Source organism: Piliocolobus tephrosceles, chromosome 7 (assembly GCF_002776525.5).
Source record: "Piliocolobus tephrosceles isolate RC106 chromosome 7, ASM277652v3, whole genome shotgun sequence".
Lineage (NCBI taxonomy): Eukaryota > Metazoa > Chordata > Mammalia > Primates > Cercopithecidae > Piliocolobus > Piliocolobus tephrosceles.
The window spans coordinates 46,932,534-46,957,070 of NC_045440.1; the positions used below are offsets into that span (position 1 = coordinate 46,932,534).

General features: G+C 37.9%; 1 protein-coding gene across 7 annotated transcripts in view; it reads left to right on the plus strand.

Annotated features, from left to right (window-relative positions):
- LOC113219520 (DNA repair-scaffolding protein) overlaps positions 1–24,537 on the plus strand; it is a 457,358-nt gene that overhangs the window by 173,229 nt on the left and 259,592 nt on the right. For all 7 annotated transcript variants that reach the window (XM_026456190.2, XM_026456189.1, XM_026456192.1 and 4 more), the window contains one exon: positions 6,435–6,654. In XM_026456190.2, the coding sequence (XP_026311975.1) occupies positions 6,435–6,654 (220 nt within the window). The remainder of the gene's footprint in view (positions 1–6,434; positions 6,655–24,537) is intronic.

Here is a 24,537-nt window from a genome sequence, read left to right on the forward strand (position 1 = left end):
AGTAACAGGTAACAAAGGACTTTCCATACAATGGCAAGTAGTTTGGATTTAATCCAGTGGATAGCCACGGAAAGGTTCAAGTACAGGGCAGCTATCATTACATCTGCAGTTAAGAATGCCATTCAGGTGGGCCTTATGAAGAGCAGGTTGGAAGAATCAGGTATTAGATTGGGGAGGTAAGTTAGTGCCAGTCTATTATAATAAATAGGAGGCATCTCAATCTTAATATATTAAAAACTTATGTCTTGGTACCAGTATTCTCATAATACCTGCACCTCCCAGAAAAGAAACACATTTGCCTAGAAATCTTTACTGTCTCAGTAAATATTAATTCTGTTCTTATTCTTGCTCAGGCCAAAAACACTGGGGTCATTCTTGTACTGTGTCTCATATTCACTCCTAGTCCATTAACAAGTCCTTATTGACTCTACCTTCAAAGAATATCTAGAATCTGACCATTTCTTACCTCTTCTGTCACTCCCTAAATCCCAGACACCATCATCCATCCTGGATTGCTGCAGACCCTGCTAACTAGCTTCCCCACTTAATCCCTTGTCCTCTTCAGTCTGATCTCAACACAGCTCATCATGTGACTTCCCTGCTGGCTTCCCATCACACCCAGAGGAAACACCCTGGTTCACACATCTGAAGATAGAAGACCTGTTTCTTCCCTGCTTCATCATTCTGAACTGATTTGATCTTCTTTTTCCCTGCCCAGGCTCCGGCCGACCACATTTAGTCCCAGGCAGAACATGAATGGGCTGTTCTCTAAAAAGCTGTAGTGAACTTTTGGGGAAAGCTAAGACTACTAATGGGTATGCTGGGGCCACCAGAATTATAGTCCTTTTTCTTTTGGCATTTGGAAGGCCTAAATGATCATAAGAATTATTACAGTCAAATCATTTGACCTAAGTCTGAGATATTCTTATTTAAATGCAATCCTAAGACCCTGGTCAGATATTGAATTTTGTTTATATAATTGTGCTAACGTAAATTTGTTGATTATTTGTTAACTCTTGGAGTCAGACCATGGCTGGAGCACAGAGATATGGCATAGGTTATGGGATGTACTATGAACATTAACCTTGACAATGAAAGTGGAATTATGTGGAATTAAAATTGTGTAGCATGTTGGGGAGGAAAAATGTAGAGCAGGGTATACGCCCTTCTTCATTTTACAATACTAGGAGCCTCAAAATGCTATGAGTAGTCAGTAAAATAGGGCATAGAGTTTGTTAAAGATACTAAACTTCAGAAGTAACTAACAGAAACACCCCAAATAAAACCATTTTAGTAATGGATACATGTATTATTTTGGGGAGAAAGCTATAAAATATTATTTCAAAAATAGTAAAATGTACACTGATTATATAGCATGGTAGTTTGGAGTGAGTGCAGCAAGATAAATAATTATCACAGCTGGTGGTAACCAGTGTCAGAGTGTTAAAGACAGAGGTCCTGTCCATATGGGAAGCAGATGGACTTTAAAACCCCCTGATGTCCATCCTTGACCCCTGGTACTTGCTCATGATTCTCTGTGTGTGTATGTGTGTACGTCTGCACACTTACATGCATGCTGGGTGAGCGTGAGAGGGAAAAGGAACAGTGGACACTTGTTGATGAATTGACCTGAAGAAGACAAAAGTACCAATTTCAGGGAATACTAGAACATATGTTTTAGAGCAAGATAACTGGGTAGGCTAGCCTTTCGGGATATCTCTGAAGATAAAGAGAGACAGAGCAGTAATGTAGGAGGAAAATTCCAAATTTCCATGTGGTCAGTGTTTGGAAAATGGACAACTTAACATTAGTGGCAGCAGTTATGTTACGAAAAGTGTTTCTGTTAGAAAGACTTACAGATGTTCCTGCCCTCTATTGGAGAATAATTTCAGTATCTCTCCCCTCATACTAACTTGTTTCACTTTGTCCTTTCTTGTATAGTTATTTGTTACACTCATATATTAATTCAATATAACCTACTTAGGAAGACTTGAGGAGACAGGGTCTCACTCTGTGAGTCAGGTACTTGACTAGGGAGGCCAGTTAGTATAGTGGTGTCATCATAGCTTACTATAACCTCAAATTCCTGGACTCAAGAGATCCTCCTGCCTCAGCCTCTCAAATAGCTGAAACTACAGTATACTCTACTGTGCCTGGCTAATTTTTATATTTTTATTTTTGTAAAGCTAGGGGGCGGGGGGGGTCTCGAACTCCTGGCCTCAAGCTGTCCTCCCGCCCTGGCCTCCCAAAGTGCCGGAGTTACAGGTGTGAGCCACCATGCTGAGTCATTTGCTCAGATTTGTGTGTGTGTGTGTGTGTGGCCTCTTGGTTGTTTAAAATGGAAGACTTTTCAAAGAGCAGTTAGCTGATTAAATAACAAATTCATGCAGTTGTTCAGCAAATGTTATTCTTTAAGTTAAATACTGTCCATTTTTAACTAAGAATTCTGTTTCATCTGCTAGGCATATGCATGGATAGAAATTACTAGATATCTTGGTGGGTCTTCATTGAATCTTTCTGTTCCTGTTTCTTAATTGTTTAACATCTTTGCTATTGTATATTAGTATTTGTGGTCACCATTTGATCTTTATGGTACTTTCTCTTTGATGATTAGCACTTGGCAAGTTATCCTCTTTTTCAGTGCAAGTTCTGTTGAAACCCTCACTGTGTCCAGCCACAGCAATAGGCCTCAGAGTCCATTTCTCAACCTGAAGCATTATCTGTCTTTACATTTTAAACAAGCCCTATGTCTTAGCATAATGAAGTAGGGGGAAAAAACCCCATCACTCACAATTTCCTATGCTTAACTGGCATTTATCTGAGAGACATTTTGGTCCTTGACTTGTAAGGATACTTGATTACTGGTATTAGACCTGCCAGTCATCCTCTCTGTTCTTAAGAAAGTCACTTGAGCAACTAGCTTTATTTTTCGGTTCTCTTATCTGGCAAAAAGTGAGATAAATATGTTCCTTACCTATTTCATAGGGTTGTTGTGGATCAAATGAGAGAATGGCCTTGAAAATGCCTTGAAGAACTGATGGCAGTGACAGTGGCTGCCATCCTTGCATGGCCAGGCACTTCATGGTACATTTGCTGTGTTTGCACCTGTGATTGTAGTGCTCTTGGGTTAGCCACTGCTGTGTCCATTTGAAACTGAGGACACTCTTATAAGACAGATAAAGTATTTGGGGATTTTCAAGGGAAGGAATAGTTGCTTCTGGCTGGGATTCAGAAAACACTTCCTGGACAAGCCGATATTTTGGCTGTCTTGTAGCAGTTATGGAAAATGTTGCCTGGTAGCACTAAAATGGCCTTTTATATACTCAACATCTAATTGCAAAGCATTGTTCTTTGTTTGTAAAATGAGTATATCCCCTGCTTGGATTAAAAGCTTGCTTCTGCCAGGTATGGTGGCTCACGCCTGTAATTCCAGCACTTTGAGAGGCTGAGGCAGGAAGATCACTTGGAGCCCAGGACTTCAAGACCAGCCTAGGCAACAAAGTGAGACCCTGTCTCTCCAAAAACATAAGAAAATTAGCTGGATGTTATGGTGGTGCGAGCCTGTCATCCCAGCTACTTGAGAAGCTGAGGTGGGAGGATCCCTTGAGCCCAGGTTATTGAGGCTGCAGTAAGCCAAGGTCATACCACTGTACTTCAGCCTGGGCGACAGAGCAAGACCCTGTCTCTAAAAATAAAATAAAAGCTTCCTTCAGGCACATTTTTAGTGTAAGTTGCCCCTTGCTTTTTTCTCTCTCAGACAAGGAGGAGCTTACCCTGCTTTATTTTCTCCTAGGAAGGAAGGCCATGGAGGATGGAGGGTGTTTCGTAGAAAGAGCTTTAGAATGCTTGGTGGAAAGGATAGCCCTGTCCCTGACTTAGTGTCACAGCCATGGGAGCGCTGCTCAGTATTACTTCCAAGACCTATTTAGTCACCACATGAGCTGCTGTGTGCAGCACTGCAGTGGTAGCTAACATCATAAAATGTTATTCTACAAGTTACTTGGTACTATAGATCTTGATCAAAATTCATAGTTACTAGAATATTGTCAAGATTTATCATAGAAATCTTCGAAGAAACTGTAGTCAGGCAGTATGATGCATCTTAGATACATAAGTATTTCTTCTATAATACTATTTATGTATTTCTATAATAGCCTGCATTTATAAAACCTGTCAGGGTCTATGGGGACTTGAGCTGCCCAAGACAAGAATTAGTTTCTGAAGAGAACTTGTGCTGCTTGGACAGGCAGCTGAGCATGGCTGGGGGCTGCCACAGTGCCCAGAACCAAGAGCCTGTACTCAGCTGGCACACTTGAACTTGAGCAGACCCTTGGTGCTTGAGAGCAGAAGTGGCCCTGGAGCCCTGACAGCTGCTGCTGTCAGTGGGGAACAGGGGAGGCTTGAGGCCTGTGCAGTGCTGGGAATGAACCCTGAGTTGAGTATAGGTACAGTTTTAAAACTTCTTAAATTATGTCTCAAAATGCTCCTGTGGCCACTGTAGCTCCTAAATCTAGGGCTTTTCCCTTTGCTTCTGAAGACTCTAATTCTGCACAGATTGCTCTGGCTGCCCTGCTGAGGAAAAACATTTTGTGGACTGAAGTGACCTCCACATTATCCTGATTTCTTTTCCAGTTTACCAATTGAAGATGAGCTACTTTTCATTCACAAAATGCCTGTTGTGGCGAAGCATCTGTGTGTTCACTTCTTAGTACCTTTCTTTACAAGTTGGTTTCATTGCTCTGTTCCCTCCCTAGAGTGACTAGCAGAAACTCGTTATATGCTGCTTGTACATTGTGCTTATTCATATCCTTCCCCCATTCTGTTTTCTTGCCTTAAGAAATAGTTGTCCAAGACAGTGCTCAGGGGAGGTAAGGTGACCCAGGGCCCAGTATATGGGCATGTGCCATGGACACCTAGATAAAGAAAGGGATGAAAAATTTGGGGTTGAATGGGAAATGAATGAAGAAAAAGTGAGAGGGAGAAAGAAATAGAAACTCAATTAAACTGTACAATTAAAATCTTAGCACTGTCTAAATATTAATTTTTATTATTCACTATTAACCAGTTGGCTGAAGTGGTAGAGAAACTGACATTAGTGAGTATCTGTTATTAACAAGGCAGTACGTTGTACCCTTCATTTTTGTTGTTCTCAATTTATGTATTTTTTTTAGTTAAAAAGCACAGAGGGTAATAGAAACACATAAGCAGACTCACTGCCTAGAATTAGTAACACATGTCAATCTTTTGTCTTTTTTTTTTTTGTTTCCCATACTTTTGTAACAGAAACAATATGACACATAAATTTGAAACCCTCCGGGTTCCCCTCCTAAGTCATACTCCTCTTTCTGTCTCCTTAGAGACAGTGGCTTTCATGGTTTTTCTGTGAATCCTTCTATTTATATTTTTATACTTATCTTGTATTCATAAACAATATTGTATTGATTTCTGTGTTTTTTAAAATCACATTATAGGTGTCATACTCTGTATATCCTGTTTATCCCCTTTCATTTCTGGAGACCTCTTCATCTGATTCTTACACATCTAGTTCACTTCATTTTAAGTGCCGTATAGTGTTCTGTTGTATGAACACACCATGGTTTACCCATCTTACTGATTTATGCTGGGTGCAGTTTTCTACTCTTATAAACAACACTGAGATGTGTATCCTTGTTTAGGTATACTGGTGCATCTGACAGTTTCTGGGTACCTACCTAAGAATTCTGGGGTATGGGCTATGCACACTCTCAACTTCAGTTATCTCATTTAATCCGAACAAATGTTTCCTGGGGCAGGTGGCAGGATCTCCATTTTACACATAAGAGAATTGAAGTATTGAATGCCATGGAACTTGACCAACTTAATAAGGAAACCAGTACTTGAATCCAGATCAAATTCCACCCATTTCAATCTAGAGCTCTAATACCCAGCAGTCCACATAACTCTTCAACTGTTAGCCCTTCTGATCATTGGAACAGTTGCAGCCAGCTAGTAACATACATGATTTCAAAGCAGAGAATCAAAACATAATAAAGAGGAGAGTCCATCCTTAAGAAGAAGAAGAAGAATCCACAGTGGCCATATTCTCCTTGTGGTCATTAAAGGATTTGAGACTTGGAGTAAAAAGCGTGCTCCTTAAAATGATGGGTCTAAGGTTTCTATTTATACAGGCCTATTTCTTCATGACAGAAGACTGTTTATTTTATGTTGTTTAAAATCTGTTTATTAAATGCAACATGCAGGCCTATTTTGATTAAACAAAAGTGTTATAGTGAGCATGGTAGTGTCTCTGGTTTACTTTGCAAAATGTGGAGACTGTTTTCTCCAGGTGAAGAGTGCTATCTGCATGTGGATCTTTTTTTCATGACACTTTATTCACGCTTGAATCATCTGTCTTTTGATTTCGTTTTTGCTTTGTTCTTTTCTTCAACTTCTAGGTAGAAAATCCGGTGTATTAACTGTGAAAATTTTAGAGCTGCACGAGGAATGTGCCATGCAAGTTGCCATGTGTGAGCAGTTATTGGGGCCACCAGCCACCAGCCCCTCCCGAAGTGTGACCCGTAGGCCTGGAGCTGGCCTGAAAGTTCTCTTCACCAAGGAAACTGCAGGCTACCTCAGGAGCCGTCCCCAGGACACTGTCCGGATCTTCCCTCCCTGGTGAGTGCGTAGAACTGAATCCAGCAGTCACCAACTGTGAGTCAGCCTCATAAGAAAAGACATTTTTATCAGGAACATTTTTGTCACTTTATCATAGAGCAATGCCAGAGGAATAGAGCCAGGATTGGACGTGGGTTTTCTGTCAGAGAAGCACTGGATTGTCTCTGATGGCTCGTTTCCACTTCTGTCAGCAAATTTCTGATAATTTGGGGTGAGAGGGTTGAGGAAACAACTGTATTAAGATTCTTGCCCAAGGATGTGTTATAAGATCTGGCTGTTTTTGTTTTTATGTTTCTTAGAAAAATAATTTTGTTAACAGGCATTATGTGACAATAGGATAACACCTTAATTACATATTTCTTAGTCACTTGAGGGGGAGAATAAAAAGCATGAATTAAGATATACTAGTGTTTGAATTGCAGGAGCAAAAGTGGTCATTATTGGATCAGAAAGTATTTTAAAGGATACTATGTTTGCTCTCTTTTACAGTGGGATATTGATTTTTAGCATGAATAGAAGAAGATCGTACTACTTCTGAGGAAAAGTTTGAGCACCCTTGTTTTAAGAGCTAATTATTAATTTGTTGGTAATTTTTTATAAGTTTTCATTATGTATGAGGAAGGGCTATAGGATAAATTTTTATAAGTATTATTGCTAGATCAGAGAATATGTGCCTCTTTAATTTTAGCAGACTTTGTCAAATGGCACCATTTTATGTTCCCACTAGCAATGCCTGAAGTGCCTTTTTCTTCTCCTTTACAAACCTACTCTATTGATCTAGACCAAGTTAAAAATTGGAAATAAGATGTTTATCATTTTAATTTGTATTTCTCTTACATAAAATGGGCTTAGGCATATTTCTCCATGTTTAAGAATCATTTGTATTTCATTTTATGTCCATTGATAACTTTTGACCTTTCTTCTCTTAGACTCTTGGTCCTAGTGATTTCTACCAACTTTTTATAAATGATCAAAAAAAAAAAAAAGTAGCGCCTTGTCAGTCATATACATTGCAGTTAGTTCATTCCCCATTTGTCATTTGACTTTTGACGGTTTTAGGGGGCAGGGGTTTGTTTTGTTGCTTTGTTTTTGATGAGCAGAAATTTTCTGTTTTTCTGTGGTTGATTTTACCCATCTTTTCTTCTGGGTTTTGTATCATTGATAGAAAGGTTTTCCTTACTATGAGGTATAAAAGTTATTCTATGTTTTATTCTAAGACTTTTATGGATTTAAAAAAATTTTACATTTAAGTCTTTTGACACTACTGGAATTTATCTTTATGTGTAATATGTGAGGTAGTGAATGCAATTTTATTTTTTTCCAAATGGCCACCAGGAGTCCCAATATTATTTATTGAACATTCTGTTTTTTCTTCATACGATTTTAATGCTGCCTTTATCATGTACTAAATACCTACATATATTTTGGGCTATTTGCTCTTTTAATGTAACTGTATTTGCACATGCTAATATTATACTATTTCAATTACTATAGTTTTATATGGTGTTTTAATAACTGCTGGGACTACTCACATCTCATTAAGCTTAATTTTTAGAACTTTCCTCCTAATAATTGCTTCCTTTCTTTTTTGCTTTAAATATTTGCCTTTAACATTTATTTTCAAATATGCATTGTAAAAGTTAAAACAATTCAGAAATATATAGCTTAGAAAGTGAATCCTCTTACCCCCACCTCTTTAATTAATCACACTCATTGTAGATGACCGCTGTTAACAATTTGGAGTATAATCTTCCAACATTTTTTTAAATTCTTAAATATTCAGTTATGTGTTTAACACATCCCAGTGACTATACGTAATCTATATGTAAGTTATGTAATCCTGCCTATTTTTCTATAATAACTTTAGGTTTAACTTATTGGATTAAAAACAGATTGATAGGTTTTTTAGGGTAGGTTCATCTCTGCATTCACAGAGTAGGGCTTTAAAGGTAGTGTCTGGCCAGGGTTCTGACGTGATGTTCCCCTCTCCGTGTTCATGGAGTACACAGCAGCACAGGACTTCTATCAGCATCTCTCTTACCTTGAACCTGTCTTCCCTCCTTCAGAAATCAGTCCTCATTCGGATCTTCTCTGTTCACCCCTTGGTTTTACTCCCTTGTGGAATTTAGCTCTTTCATTAGTGTCTAAGTTCATTTGTGGTGGCAGAGCCTTTTATTGTTTTTTTTTTTTTAAAAATCTCCTCCCTCCTCAGCTTTTTAAATCCTTTTTTTCTTTTTCTATTTTTTGTAGAGACAGAGTCTTGCTATCTTGCCTAGGCTGCTCTCAAACTCCTGGCCTCAAGCAGTCCTCCCACATTGGCCTCCCAAAGTTCTGAGATTATAGGCCTGAGCCACTAGGCCTGGTCCCTTCTCAACTTCTGATTTTTTCGGCACACCTTTATATATTTTAAAATGCATTTATTAAATGACCTTGTTTTTTAAATACCTAAATATGATTATTTTCCTTCAGGGAAGATGTTTTAGAGGCTTTAAATGTAGGACATTTTCTTGGGCTTATGAGAAGTAAAATTAGATCAAGCTTATCTACAAAGATTTATATGACCAAGAATTTCTAAATCCCAGTGACTCCTTAGACTTTATAAGTAAATGAGTTATTATCATTAGACTTTGGAATGTTTGTAGGTCTGGATCTTACCAAACAAGCCCTGGGTGTTACTCTCCACAGGAATGCCTGTGGGCTGTCACGTGATTATTTGCCTGTATTCAGCATATAATACTTAAGAAAATAGAAGAGGCTGGGCGCGTTAGCTCACGCCTATAATCCCAGCAGTTTAGGAGGCCAAGGCAGGCGGATCATTTGAGGTCAGGAGTTCGAGATCAGCCTGGCCAACATGACGAAACCCCGTCTCTACTAAAAACACGGAAAGTAGCTGGGTGTGGGTGGTGCGTGCCTGTGGTCCCAGCTACTTGGGAGGGTAAGGTGAGAGAATCGCTTGAGCCCAGGAGATGGAGGTTGCAGGTAGCCAAGATTGCACCACTGCATTCCAGCCTGGGCGACAGAGCAAGACCCTGTCTACAAAAATAAATAAATAAATAAATAAATAAATAAATAAATAAATAAATGCACAACAAAAAAAAAAAACACCTCATACTTAATGAAAGAAAACCAAACTAATTTTTAAAGGACTAGTCTTTTTTTTTTTTTTTTTATGGAAACTTGAGAAATAATAGTGAATATATTTTTCCTTGTAGGCTGGCTGTTCTTTTCCCACTAGCACCCTTCTGTGTTCATTTAAACTGTTTTTTAACATGGGCACAGTTTTTTAAAAGAATCAATAGACTTTAGATGCTCCTATAGGTCCTGGAGTAATAAATGTGAGTTTAGGTACAGTGGCTGCTTACCCCGAGGTGCTCAAGAGCCCTCTGTAGATATTACCTGGTAAATTCTCATTGGATTCCAATGAGATGTAATGCAGCTTTGCCTCTGGCAATCTGAAAATAAAGATAGAAGTAAAATGTCTTGCCTCTAATTAATTGCATTATGAAATAGTCATAGAATTATATAACAGTAACCAACTTAGTAAAAAGTACATTAATCTATGTAATTTCAGACATATAAAAATAAAATAGTAAAATGAATCCCATGTCCCATAGTTTCAACATTTATTAACTAATGAATAAATAGCTTTTACTACTCAAGCAAACTGAAAGCTTTATAATGATTCCAAAGAAACATCTCACCACTTGAACACAGATATAGTAGAAAAAACAAATGAAGGAATTTACTATAATGATACTGGGGAGAGAGGAAGATAGAAACCATCTGCCTGATTACATCCTGCCATGAAATCTAATGCCAGAATGAGGGTGGGTGAGAGGTTAAGTGTGTGAGAGTGTATCCAGGGACAACCAGGACACCTCTCATTCATTCAGAAGTATTTATTGGTATCCCCTGATACCAATACTTTGCTTCTCCACAGAATACACATCCCAGTATGCTGGAAGAGTGAAGTCTGACTTTCCCTACTGTCATGAGTATACCCTTCCATCGGTCCGTTCATATCGTCATCTTTTTAGTCACTACTTAGTGTTCCACCATATGAATATGTGGTAATTTGAACATCCCCTTATTTAGGGTTGTTAAGGTTGCTTTCTATTTTTAGCTGTTTTAAACACTGCTTGGGTGAAATATGTATCATTATACCTCCCTTCTGATTTGATTCTTAGACTATTTCTAGAAGTAGAAATTCTTGGTCATAGAATACCAGTGGGTTTTGAGCCTTTTGATATATGATTTCTCTAGTAACCTGTAAAGATTGAAGCTGTCTCAGCTGCTGCCAGTTTCTCATCACACCACACTCAACATTTTTTATGGCTGCACAGTGTGATATAATTTTTAAAACACTTTCAATATTCTCAGGATATGTTACATATTGGTTCTTTTACTATCATAAACAGCTATGTGGTAGATATTGTTATATATGTAGTTTGGTATGTACTTCAGATACTGTTTCAAAGTAGGTTTTAGGAACTGTTTTAGTATAGTAAAGGGTATGTGTTTTGTTTTTGCTGTTGCTGCTTTGACTCCTTGATATTAAGTCATCTGTAAACCTCATAGCAGAGTCCCTGCAGCTGGTCGCATTGAATATAGCCCACTTCATTTTACTGTGCTTTTTTGCTTTTATAGCACTTCACCCATGTTTCACTTTTTACAGATTGAAGGTTTGTCAACCCTGAATCCAACAAGTCTCTCAGTGCTATTTTTCTAACAGCATGTGCTCACCTCGTGTCTCTATATCACATTTGAATAATTATCCCAATATTTCAGAGTTTCTCATAATTATTATCTGTTATGGTGATCCGTGATGTGTGATCTTTGATATTGCTATTGTAATTATTTTGAGGTGCCATGAACCATGGCTGTATAGGATGGCAAACTTAATTGATAAATACTGTGTGTGCTCTAACTGCTCCATCAACCAGATGTTCCCCCATCTCACTTTCTATCCTCAGACCTCCCTATTCCATGAGACACAACAATATTGAAATCTGGCCAGTTAATAACCCTAATATGCCCTCTAAGCGATCACATGAAAGGAAGAATTGCACATCTTTTACTTTAAACCAAAAGCTAGAAGTGATTAAGCTTAGTGAGGAAAGCATGTCAAAAGGCAAGGTAGGCTAAAAACTAGGCCTCTTGTGCCAGTTAGGCTTCTTGTGCCAGTTAGACAAGTTATGAATGAAAAGGAAAAGTTCTTGAAGGAAACTAAAAGTGCTATTCCAGTGAGCATACAAATATTGAGAAAGCCTTATTGCTAATATGGAGAAAGTTTGAGTTGTCTGGATAGAAGGTCAAACAAACCATAACATTCTCTTAAACCAAAGCCTACTCCAGAGCAAGACTGTAACCCTCTACAGTTCTTTGAAGGCTGAGAGAAGTAAGGAAGCTTCGGAAGAAAAATTCGAAGCTGATTCATGAGAATCATGATCATGATTCATGAGAAGTTGATTCATGAGATTTAAGAAACTCCCCCATAATATAAAAGTACAAGATGAAGTAACAAGTGCTGACAGAGAAACTGCAGCAAATTATCCAGAAGATATAGCTAAGATCATTGATGAAGGTGGCTACACTAAACAGCAGATTTGCAGTGTAGATGAAACAGCCTTATATTCGAAGAACATACCACCTAGGACTTTCATAGCTGGAGAGGAAAAGTCAATGCCTGGCTTCAAGGCTTCCAAGGACAGGCTGACTCTTTTATTAAGGTCTAATATGGCTGGTGACTCTAAATTGAAGCCTGTGTTCATTTACCATTTTGAAAATTCTAGGGTCTTTAAGAATTATGCTAAATCTATTCTGCTTTTGCTCTATAAATGGGACAATAAAACCTGGATGACAGTGCATCTGTTTGCAGAATGGTTTACTGACTATAAGCCAAACTGTTGAGATCTACTACTCAGGAAAAAAAAAAAAAAAAGAAAATTTCTTTTAAAATACTACCCCTCATTGGCAATGCACCTAGTCGGCCAAGAGCTCTAGATGTACAAGGAGATGAACGTTGTTTTCATGCTTGCTAACACAACATCCATTCTGCAGCCTGTGGATCAAGGGGTAACTTTGACTTTCAAGTCTTGCTGCCACAGATAATGATTCTTTTTTTTGTTTGTTTGTTTGTTTGAGGTGGAGTCTTGCTCTGTCGCCCAGGTTGGAGTACAGTGGTGCGATCTCAGCTCACTGCAACCTCCACCTCCCAGGTTCAAGTGATTCTCCTGCCTCAGCCTCCTGAGTAGTTGGGATTACAGGTGTGTGCCACTATGCCCAGCTAATTTTTGTATTTTTAGTAGAGACGGGGTTTCACCATGTTGGTCAGGCTGGTCTCGAACTCCTGACCTCATGATCCACCCAGTTCGGCCTCCCAAAGTGCTGGGATTACAGGCATGAGTTACCGCGCCCGGCCACCTTTCAAGGGTCTGGGCAAAGTAAATTGAAAACCTTCCTGAAAGGATTCACCATGCTACCTCCCATTAAGAATATTCATGACTCATGGGAGGAGGTCAAAATATCAACATTATCAGGAGTATGGAAGAAGTTGATTCCAACCCTCAATAGTGACTTCAGGGGTTTAAGACTTCAGTGGAGGAAGTAACTGCAGATGTGGTGGAAAAAGCAAGAGAACTCAGAAGTAAAGCCTCAAGATGGGACTGAATTGCTAGTCTCCTAACTTTAATGGATGAGGAGTTGGTTCTTTTGAATGAGCAAAGAAACTGGGTTTGTTTGTTTGTTTGTTTGTTTTTGTTTTGTTTGTTTGTTTGTTTGTTTGTTTTGAGACAAGAGTCTCGCTCTGTCAGCCAGGCTGAAGTACAGTGGCACAATCTTGGCTCACTGCAACCTCCGCCTCCCGGGCTCAAGCAATTCTTCTGCCTCAGCCTCCCTGGTAGCTGAGATTACAAGCATGTGCCACCACACCCGGCTAATTTTTGTATTTTTAGTGGAGATGGGGTTTCACCGTGTTGGCCATGCTGGTCTCGAACTCCTGACCTCAGGTAATCCGACCGCCTCGGCTTCCCAAAGTGCTGGTACTATAGGCGCGAGCCACCGCGCCTGGCCAGAAACTGGTTTCTTTAGGTGAAATATATTCCTGGTGAAGAGCTGTGAACATTGTTGAGAGGACAACAAATAATTTAGAGTATTCCATAAACTTAATTGATAAAGCAGCAGCAAGTTTGAGAGGTTTTACTGCAATTCTGAAAGAAGTTCCAGTAATACCATCAAACAGTATCTCATGCTACAGAGAAATCTTTCTAGAAAGAAAGAGTCAATTGATGCAGCAAACTTCATTGTTCTCTTTAAGAAATTGCCACAACCACTCCAGCCTTCACACACCACCACCACCATCAGTCAGTAGCAATCAACATGAAGGCAAGACCCTCTCTCAGCAAAAAGATTATGACTTACTGAAGGCTGCATTTTTTATCAATAAAGTGTTTTTGATTAAGGTGTGCACTTTTTTTTAGATATAATGCTGTTGCACACCTTACAGGCTATAATATAGTGTAAACATAACTTTTATATGCAATGGGAAACAAAAATTCATGTGACTTGCTTTACTGTGATAATAACTTTATTGGAGTGGTCTGCAGCTGTACTTCCAGTACCTCCAAGATATGCCTGTACTTTTTCTTATATTTATTTACTGGTGACAGTTTTTCTTTTTATAGTTATATCACTTAGAATAATAATTTTGTTATTTCCTTCCCAATACTAATGCTTCTTTATCTGATTAATGTCTTACTGCTTTGGCTAAAACATTCAAATCAAATTTTTTACTACTGTATTCCCAATGCCTAGAATAATGGTTGAAACGTAGTAGGCACTCAGTAACTATATGATTAATATTGTAATAAATCATCATGAAGATGTTGTCAGCCTTGTTTATCCTCTCTGATTGAATGAGACTTTGTTGATTTGTACATTCATTTAAAATGATTTACTGAATGTTTACTTAACTTACTCTTTAATAAGCCTTGTATTAGAATTCCTGGGAATACAACATTCAACATGAATGTCAAATTGTTTCTGCCCTTAAGGAGCTCACAGTGTGGTGGAAGAGAAAAGTAATATAAACAAGTTATAAAAGACCATTGTAGGCATAGTAATAGGTATCTGTACAGAGGTTGCAAGAGGATTGAGAAGGTAAGCACAACTAGTAGGTAGGTCAGTAGGGCTGGGTGGTTATGTATGTGAGTGTATGTGTGAGAGTGTGTGTGTGTACCTGTGTTTATGTGTGTGTATGCTGGGGAGAGTACAGACTGAGAGATGTGGTATCAGGGGTAGCTTCCTGAAGTTGGTGATGCCCTATCTGAGCTAAAAGGGCTATGTTAGAAAGAAGCAGGGGAGGGACTATGACGGCATTTGGAGTAGAGGAGACCACATGAGTAAAGACCAAAAAGTCAGAATGGCCTAGTGTAAGACATATGCAGGGGTGTATATAGTGCTTTGTGTACAAAGTGGAAATTCTAAGGCAGTAGCAGCAGAAAATGAATCTGGAGAACCTCCCCATGTGTAGTGTTAACAAGCTGAGATTTATAGGAGAGGCATGATGATCTTATTCACCCTTTAAAGTCTGTGGAGGATGACTGGAGCTAAAAGGGCAGAATAAATGCATCTCGGAGGCTGTGGGAGTAGCCCAAGTGTGGAAGAAGGTGGTGCTTTGTACTATGACGGTGAATAGTGGATTTGGAATATATTTTGGAGTTACAGGCAACAGGGTTTGCTGATGGGTTTGATGTGGTATTTAAGGAAAGATAGGAAACAGGGAAGACAACTAAGTTTTTGGCTTGCACAAACAAGTGAATGATCATGCCATGTACTGAAATGGGAGACTTGGGACGATTTGTGGGGCCCAGTCAATGGTAGTTTTTTGGTGCCAGCAGTAATTAGAGCCTAGAGTAAACACAAGAGAGGTTGTGATTCCAAAAGAGAAACTCTGTCAGCTTGTCTGGGTTTTTAGTATAACCCATGTGTGACAGAGGTAGAGCCCGTTGGCCTATTCACAACTGCTTTGGTTCCTGTTTTATATTTGCCACATGAGATTCTTTGAAATAAATAAATTGCTGGCTCCTATTGCTGAGACCAAAGCAGTACTAAAGATGGAAGGTTTGTTTACTGGGTGAGATTATCTTCCTGTTGGGACAACGAGGAATTCAGTGTTTTCCATCAAAATTACAGGGTGTCTTGAGAAGAAATAAGTAGGAAAGAAAATTAATGCAGTATGAAAAGGGAAAAGATAAAGACTGTGAGGATAATCTGGATAACCTGAAAAACTAGAAGGAAGGTAGTCATTTATTCTGCATGAGGAGGAAGTGAAGTTAGATGACACTCTTCAATGGGGTGTATCTTAGTCTGTTTTGTGATGCTATAACAGAAAACCTCAGACTGCGTAATTTATAAGCAATAGAAATGTGTCAGCCTGGTGCAGTGGATCTTGTCTATAATGCCAACATTTTGGGAGGCTGAGGTGGGCAGTGGATTGCTTGACTTCAGGAGTTTGTGAGCAGCCTGGGCAAACCCCATCTCTACAAAAAATACAAAAATTAGCTAGGCACAATGGTACATTCTTGTAGTCCCAGGTTCTTGGGAGGCTGAGGTGGGAGAATCACCTGAGCCCAGGGAGGTCAAGGCTGCAATGAGCCATGATCACACTACTGCACTTCAGCTTGGGTAACAGAATGAGACTCTGTCTCAAATAAAGAAAAACATGTATTTATCTTATGGTTCTAGAAGCTGGGAAGTCCAAGAGCATAGCACCACTATTTGTTGAGGGCCTTCATTTTTCATCTCCCCATGGCAGAAGGTGAAAGGGCAAGAGAGCACAAAAGCAAGAGGGAGCCAAACTTGCTTTTATAACAAGGCCATTCTTGTGATAGCTAGCCCACTCCCATGGTAATGACATAAATCCATTCAGGAAGGTAGCACCCTCATAATTTATTAGGTCCCACATCCCAATACTGTTGCATTGGAAATTAAGTTTCCAATGCTTGAACTTCGGGAAACATATTCAGACTATAGCAGGGTGTTCTTAGAAATATGATTAAAGTGTTTTGTGCTCAAATAAGTTTGGAAAAGGCTCCTCAAATGTGTACCAGTTGTTATATTGTAGGACTGCTCAGAGTCTCTCATATTCATATGTATATTGTTATTTCCAGTAGAGGGAAGCAGAAATGGCAACATTTGAACTAAATATTAGCAAACAAATTACTGTGCTCTTCCTAATGTAAGATACTAAGTAAAGAGAGCAACTGAGAGGAGTAATGTCATGAAAATGGTGTAGAGTAGGAAGTTCCAGAAATCCATCCCTCTGTCTAAATAACTACCAACCTGGAAGGAACCATATGAAGTGCCTGTTGTGGAACTCTACAGTACAGTTGAACACTTACAGCAAGTATTAAAGTATAATTTGGAAAAATCACAGATGGACAATTCCAGTCTTCAGCAAGTAAGATTCTGCGATCCCTGAGGAGTGGGATAGATTCCCAGAGTTTTTATAAAATACTACTGAAATGTCCAATTCTCAACAAAAAATTACAAAACAAAGAAACAGGAAAATATGGCCCAATACAGGAAAAACATAATTTTATGTAGCCATCCCTGAGGAAATTCAGATATTGTAATTATTAGTCCAAAATGTGAAATCAGTTGTCTTAAGTATGTTCAATGAGTTAAAGGAACCCATAGATAAATAACCAAGGGAAATCAGGAAAATGGTATCAAAACAAAATGAAAATATCAATAAAGATATTGAAATTATTTAAAAAACAAAGAGAAATTTGCTGGAGCTGAAAGTACAATAATTTAAATTTCAAAAACACACTAGAGATTGGGTGTGGTGACTTAACGCCTGTAATCCCAGCACTTTGGGAGGCTGAGCTGGGTGGATTGCTTGAGTCTAGGAGTTCAAGACCAGCCTGGGCACCATGAAGAAACCCCATCTCTATAAAAAATGCAAAAATTAGCTGGATATGGTGGTGCACTCCTGCAGTCCAGCTACTTGGGAGGCTGAGGCACAAGAATGGTTTGAACCTGGGATGCGCAGGTTGCAGTGAGTTGAGATCATGCCACTGCACTTCAGCCTAGGTGACAGAGTGAAACCCTGCCACAAAAAAAAAAAAAAAAAAAAAAAAAACCCACACACTAGAAAGATTCCACAGCAGATTTGAGGAGGCAGAACACAGGCTTATTGAACTTGAAGAAAGAAAATTGAACTTTGTCTGAGGAGCAGAATGAAATAAATGAACAGAGTCCAAAGGACCTGTGGACACTGTCAGGCATAGAACCCTGTGTATTATAGGAGTACCAGAAGGAGAAGAGAGGAGAGGAAGTAAACACCAGAAAAAATATTTGAAGGATAATGGCTGAGGAACAATGTCTGCCAGCTTCTGTGCCAGCCCCTCAGTGATCAAAAGCAGCAATTAGCAATTAAAACACGTAATCCACCCTGGTCCCAGCAATCTGAACCAGGATTGTGGAGCTAGGGAATGTGGCATGGTAATTGCTGCCATTTGAAATGCTAATTTGAAATTATTGAAGAATAATGTAACTCCTCAAATGTGATGAAAATCTTTACTGTACATACCCAAGAAGGCCAATGTACTTCAAGCATAATAAAATCAAAGAGGTCCACACCAAGGCACATTGTAGTGAAACTGATGAAACCCAAAGACAAAGATGGTGTATTGAACGCAGCAAGAGGGAGGCAACTTGTTACGTATAAGGGATCCTCAATAATATTAACAGCTTATTTCTCATCAGAAACTATGAGGTCCAAAATCAATCAATCAAAAAAAGAAGCAAAAAGAAAAAAAAAAAAAAAAGAAACTATGGGGGCCAGAAAGCAGTGGGATGATATATTTAAAGACCTGAAAGAAATTGTCAGTCAAGATTGTATATCTGACAACAATATCTTTAAGAATAAAGTAGATGAAGCTGGGCCTGGTGGCATGCACCTCAATGACTTGGGAGACTGAGGAAGGAAGATTGTTGAAACCCAGGAACTTGAGGCTGCAGTGTGTTATGAACATGTGTGTGAACAGCCACTGCATTCCCTCCAGCCTGGGCAACACAGCAAGCTGCTGTCTCAAAAATAATAATAATAATAATAATAATAAATAAGAATAAAGGAGAAATGAACACATTTCCAAATATTATAAAAGCCAAAGTAGTTCATTACTGATAGACAAGAAATGCTACGGCAAGTCCTTCAGGCTGAAAGGAAGAAATACTAAACAGCAATTTCAAGCCAAAAGAAAAAAATAAAGACTATTAGTCAAGGTAGTTACATAGATAAATGTAAAAGCCAATATTACTGTGCTTTTGGTATTGTTATTTCTCTTTTTCCTATATAATTTTATGGGCAAATGCATTTAATAATATGTATAAAGATATAGTCTGTGACAATAAGAAAAAGGGAGGGAGTAGAGATATAGAGGAGCAGAGTGCTTGTAGACTATTGAAACTTAGTTGGTATTATTCAAAGGATGTTGTTATTTAAGATGTTGATTGTAATTTCCCAGAAAATTATTAAGAAAATAACTAATATAGAGAATGGGAGAAAAGAAGGGAATTAAAGTGAAACACACACACACACAAAACAGAAAAATATCTAGTAATGAAGTAATTGATATAAGAAGTGTATAAGGCATAAGGAAAAAGTGAATTTCTTCTTTATTGGTAATCATATAAATGAATGAAACGCAACTGTTAAAAGGTAGCAATTGGTAGAAAAGATTAAACAAAACAAGAATCCATGTATAAGCCATCTACAAGAGAATCAAATTAAATATAAGGATACAAAATGGTTGATAGCAAAAAAATGAAAATGCTAAAAAAGAACAGGGGTGACTATATTATTATCAGACAAAATTGACTTGTTAAATCTAAAAAAGTTTACAAGAGATGCAGAGGACATTATAAATTGATAATAGGTTTAACACAGCAAAAACATAAAATAATTATAAATATATACACACTTAACAAAGGAGCCCCAAAATATATGAAGTAAAAATGGGCAGACTTGAAGGGAGAAATAGATCTATAATAATTGTTGAAGACTTCAATACCCATTTTCAATAATGGACAGAACAAACATACAGGAGAGCCATGAGGAAATAAAGGATTCAACAGCTGTGTAAACCAATTAGACCTAATAAACATGTGTAAAACATTCCATTCAAAAATGTAATACCCATTCTTGAGTGCACACGTAACATTCTTTAGGTTAGACCATATGTTAAGCCACAAAACAAATTGTTATGAATTGAATTGTGGTCCCCTGAAATTTAAAATGTACCATCGTAACTCGCGTTACACCTCAGAATGTGGCTATGTGGAGATAGAGCCTTTAAAGAGGTAATTATGGTTAGAGTGGGTCCTAATTTAATATGACTGGTGTGCTTATAACAAGAAGGAGATGTGTGCACATAGAGGAAATGCCATGTGGGGACACAGTGAGAGAGACAAGCCAAGGAGAGAGGCCTCAGGAGAAACCAAGCCTACTTACATCTTGATCTTGTACCTCCAGCATCCAGAAATGTGAGACAATAAATTTTGGCTAAGTCACTCGGACTGGTATTTTGTTAGGATAGCTCTAGCAAACTAATACATTTTAAAACTTTCAAATTACCAAATATCTTTTCTGTTCACTGTGGAATGAACCTAGAAAACACTAACAGAAGGAAAACTGTAAAATTAATAAATGTGTCGAAATTAAACAACACAGCCTTATATAACCATGTGGTCCAAGATTTTATTTTCTTTTTTTTAAAGTTAATTTATTTCCATAGGTTTTTGGGAAACAGGTGGTATTTGGTTACACGAGTAAGTTCTTCAGTGGTAATTTGTGAGACTTTGGTGCACCCATCACCCAAGCAGTATACACTGAACCCAATTTGCAGTCTTTTCCTCACCTACTTCTCACCCTTCCCCCACCCCCGAAGTCCACTGTATCATGCCTTTGCATCCTCATAGCTTAGCTCCCACTTACGAGTGAGAACATATGATGTTTGTTTTTCCATACCTGAGTTACTTCACTTAGAATAAAAATCTCTAATCTCATCTAAGTTGCTGTGAATGCCATTAATTGATTCCTTTTTATGGCTGAGTAGTATTCCATAGTGTATATATATATATATATATATATATATATATATATATATATATATATATACCACAGTTTGTTTATAGACTCGTTGATTGATGGGCATTTGGACTGGTTCCACATTTTTGCAATTGCAAATTGTACCGCTATAAACATGCATGAACAAGTATTTTTTTCCTATAACAACTTCTTTTCCTCTGGGTCAGTACCAGTAGTGGGATTGCTAGGTCAAATGGTAGTTCTACTTTTAGTTCTTTAAGGAATCTCCACACTGTTTTCCATAGCGGTTGTACTCGTTTACATTCCCACCAGCAGTGTAGAAGTGTTCCCTTTTCACCACATCCACATCAACATCTGTTATTTTTTGATGTTTTAATTATGGCCATTCTTGCAGGGAGTAAGGTGGTATTGCATTGTGGTATTGACTTCCATTTCTGTGATCATTAGTGATGTTGAGCATTTTTTCGTATGTTTATTGGCCATGTGTATATATTCTTTTGAAAATTGTCTGTTCATATCCTTATCCCACTTTTTGTTTGGATTTTTTTTTTCTTGCTAATTTGTTTGAGTTGCTTTTAGATTCTGGATATTAGTATTTTGTCAGATGTATAGATGGTGAAGATTTTCTCCCACTCTGTGAGTTGTCTGTTACTTTGCTGACTATTCCTTTTGCCATGCAAAAGCTCTTTAGTTTAATTAAGTTCCACCTCTTTATCTTTGTTTTTCTTGCATTTGCTTTTGGGTTCTTGGTCATGAAATCTTTGTCTAAGCCAATGTCTACAAGGGTTTTTCCAATGTTATCTTCTGGAAATGTTACAGTTTCAGGTCTTAGATTTAAGTTCTTGATCCATCTTGAGTTGATTTTTGTATAAGGTGACAGCTGAGGATCCAGTTTCTCATTGTCCTACATGTGGCTTGCCAGTTTCCCCAGCACCATTTGTTGAATAGGGTGTCCTTTCCACACTTCATGTTTTTGTTTGCTTTGTCAAAGATCAGTTGGCTGTAAGTATTTAGGTTTATTTCTGGGTTCTCTATTCTGTTCCATTGGTCTGTGTGCCTATTTTTGTACCAGCACCATGCTGTTTTGGTGGCTATGGCCTTATAGTATAGTTTGCAATCAGATAATGTCATGCTTCCAGATTACTACTTTTGGCTTAGTGTTGCTTTGGCTATGCAGGCTCTTTGGTTCCATATAAATTTTTGGATTGTTTTTTATAGTTCAGTGAAGAATGATGGTGGTATTTTGATGGGAATTGTATTGCATTTGTAGATTGCTTTTGGCCATATGGTCATTTTCACAATATTAATTCTACCCATCCATGAGCATGGGATGTGTTTACATTTGTTTGTGTCACCTCTGATTTCTTTCAGCAGTGTTTTTTTAGTTTTCCTTGTAGAGGCCTTTCATCTCCTTGGTTAGGCATATTCCTAAGTATTTTATTTTATTTTTCAACTATTATAAAAGGAGTTGAGTTCCTGATTTGATTCTCAGCTTGGTCACTGATGGTATATAGCAGAGCTACTGATTTGTGTACATTAATTTTGTATCCTGAAACTTTGCTGAATCTGTTTATCCATTTAGGAGCTTTTTGGAGGAGACTTTAGGGTTTTCTAGGCATACAATCAAATCATCAGCAAACAGTGACAGTCTGACTTCCTCTTTACTGATCTGGATGCCTTTTATTTCTTTCTCTTGTCTGAATGCTCTGGCTAGGACTTCTAGTACTGTGTTGAATAGAAATGGCGAAAGTGCACATCCTTGTCTTATTCCAGTTCTAAGAGGGAATGCTTTCAACTTTTCCCCATTCAGTATTATGTTGGCTGTGGGTTTATCATAGATGGCTTTTATTACATTGAGATATGTCCTTGTATGCTGATTTTGCTGAGGATTTTAATCAAAAAGGGTTGCCAGATTTTGAGGGATGCTGGCTTTTGTGAAAGGCTTTATCCGTGTCTCTTGAGGTGGTCATGTGATTTTTGTTTTTAATTCTTTTTATGTGGTATATCACATTTATTGATTTGTGTATGTTAACCTGTCCCTGCATCCCTGGTATGAAACACACTTGATCTTGGTGGATTGTCATTTTGATAGTTGGATGCGGTTAGCTAGTATTTTGTTAAGAGTTTTTGCATCTATTTTCATCAAGGTTATTGATCTAGTTTTTTTTTTGCATGTCTTACGTGCTTTCCTGGTTTTGTTATTAGGGTGATACTGGCTTCATAGAATGATTTAGGGAGGATTCCGTCTTTCTCTATCTTGTCTAATAGTGTCAACAAGATTGGTACCAGTTCTTCTTTGAATGTCTAATAGAATTCAACTGTGAATCTGTCTGGTCCTGGAATTTTTTTTTCTGCTAATTCTTTTATTGCTGTTTCAATCTCGCTGCTTTTTATTGATCTGTTCAGGGTTTCTAATTCTTCCTGATTTAAGCTTCCTGTATCTTTCCAGGAATTCAGCATCCTCTAGGTTTTCTAGTTTATGTGCATAAAGGTGTTTATAGTAAGTAGCCTTAGATAATCTTTTGTATTTCTGTGGTGTCAGTCGTGATAGCTCCCATTTCATTTCTAATTGAGCTTATTTGGATCTTCTCTCTCCTTTTCTTGGTTAATCTTGCAAATGATCTGTCCATTTATCTTTTCAAAGAACCAGCTTTTTGTTTTCATTTATTGTTTGTATTTTTTTGTTTCAATTTCATTTAGTTCTGTTTTGATCTTGGTTATTTCCTTTCTTCTGCTGGTTTGGATTTGGTTTGTTCTTGTTTCTCTAGTTCCTTGAGGTGTTTCTCTAGTTCCTTAGATTGGCTATTTGTATTCTTTTACTTTTTTATGTGGGCACTTAAGGCTATGAAGTTTCCTCTTAGCACCACCTTTGCTGTCTCCCAGGGGTTTTGATAGGTTGTGTCACTAATATCCTTCAGTTTGAATAATGTTCTAATTTCCATCTTGATTTCATTGTTGACCCAATAATCATTCAGAAGCAGGTTATTTAATTTTCATGTATTTGCTTGGTTTTGAAGATTCCTTTTGGAATTGATTTCCATTTTTATTCGACTGTGATCTGAAAGAGTACTTTATATAATTTCAATTTTCTTAACTTTATTGAGACTTGTTTTCTGGCCTATCATATGGTCTGTCTTGGAGGAAGTTGCATGCGCTGATGAATAGAATGCATATTCTGTGATTGTTGGGTAGAATATTTTGTAAATATGTTAAGTCCATTTGTTCCAGGGCATAGTTTAAATTCATTGTTTCTTTGTTGACTTTCTGTCTTGATGACCTGTCTAGTGCAGTCAGTAGGAGTATTGAGGTCCTCCACTATTATTTAGTTGCTGTCTATCTCATTACTTACGTCTAGTAGTAATGTTTTATAAATTCGGCAGTTCCAGTGTTAGGTGCGTATATATTTAGGATTGTGATATTTTCCTGTTGGACAAGGCCTTTTATGTTAGTTTGGTGCAAAAGTAATTGTGGTTTTTCCTATTTTTTTCTGTCCTTTTTTTTTTTTTTTTTTTGGCAGGGCATATGACATTTATTTTCTATTCTGACATGTCAATTTCTATATTTGCTTTCTTTTAGGTTGTATACATTCAGTATTTATTTTCAGTCATTTTGCCAGTGTTTGTCTAGTTATTTTTTTTATATACTTTAAATTCTAGGGTACATGTGCACAACGTGCAGGTTTGTTACATATGTATACATGTGCCATGTTGGTGTGCTGCACCCATTAACTCGTCATTTACATTAGGTATTTCTCCTAATGCTTCCCC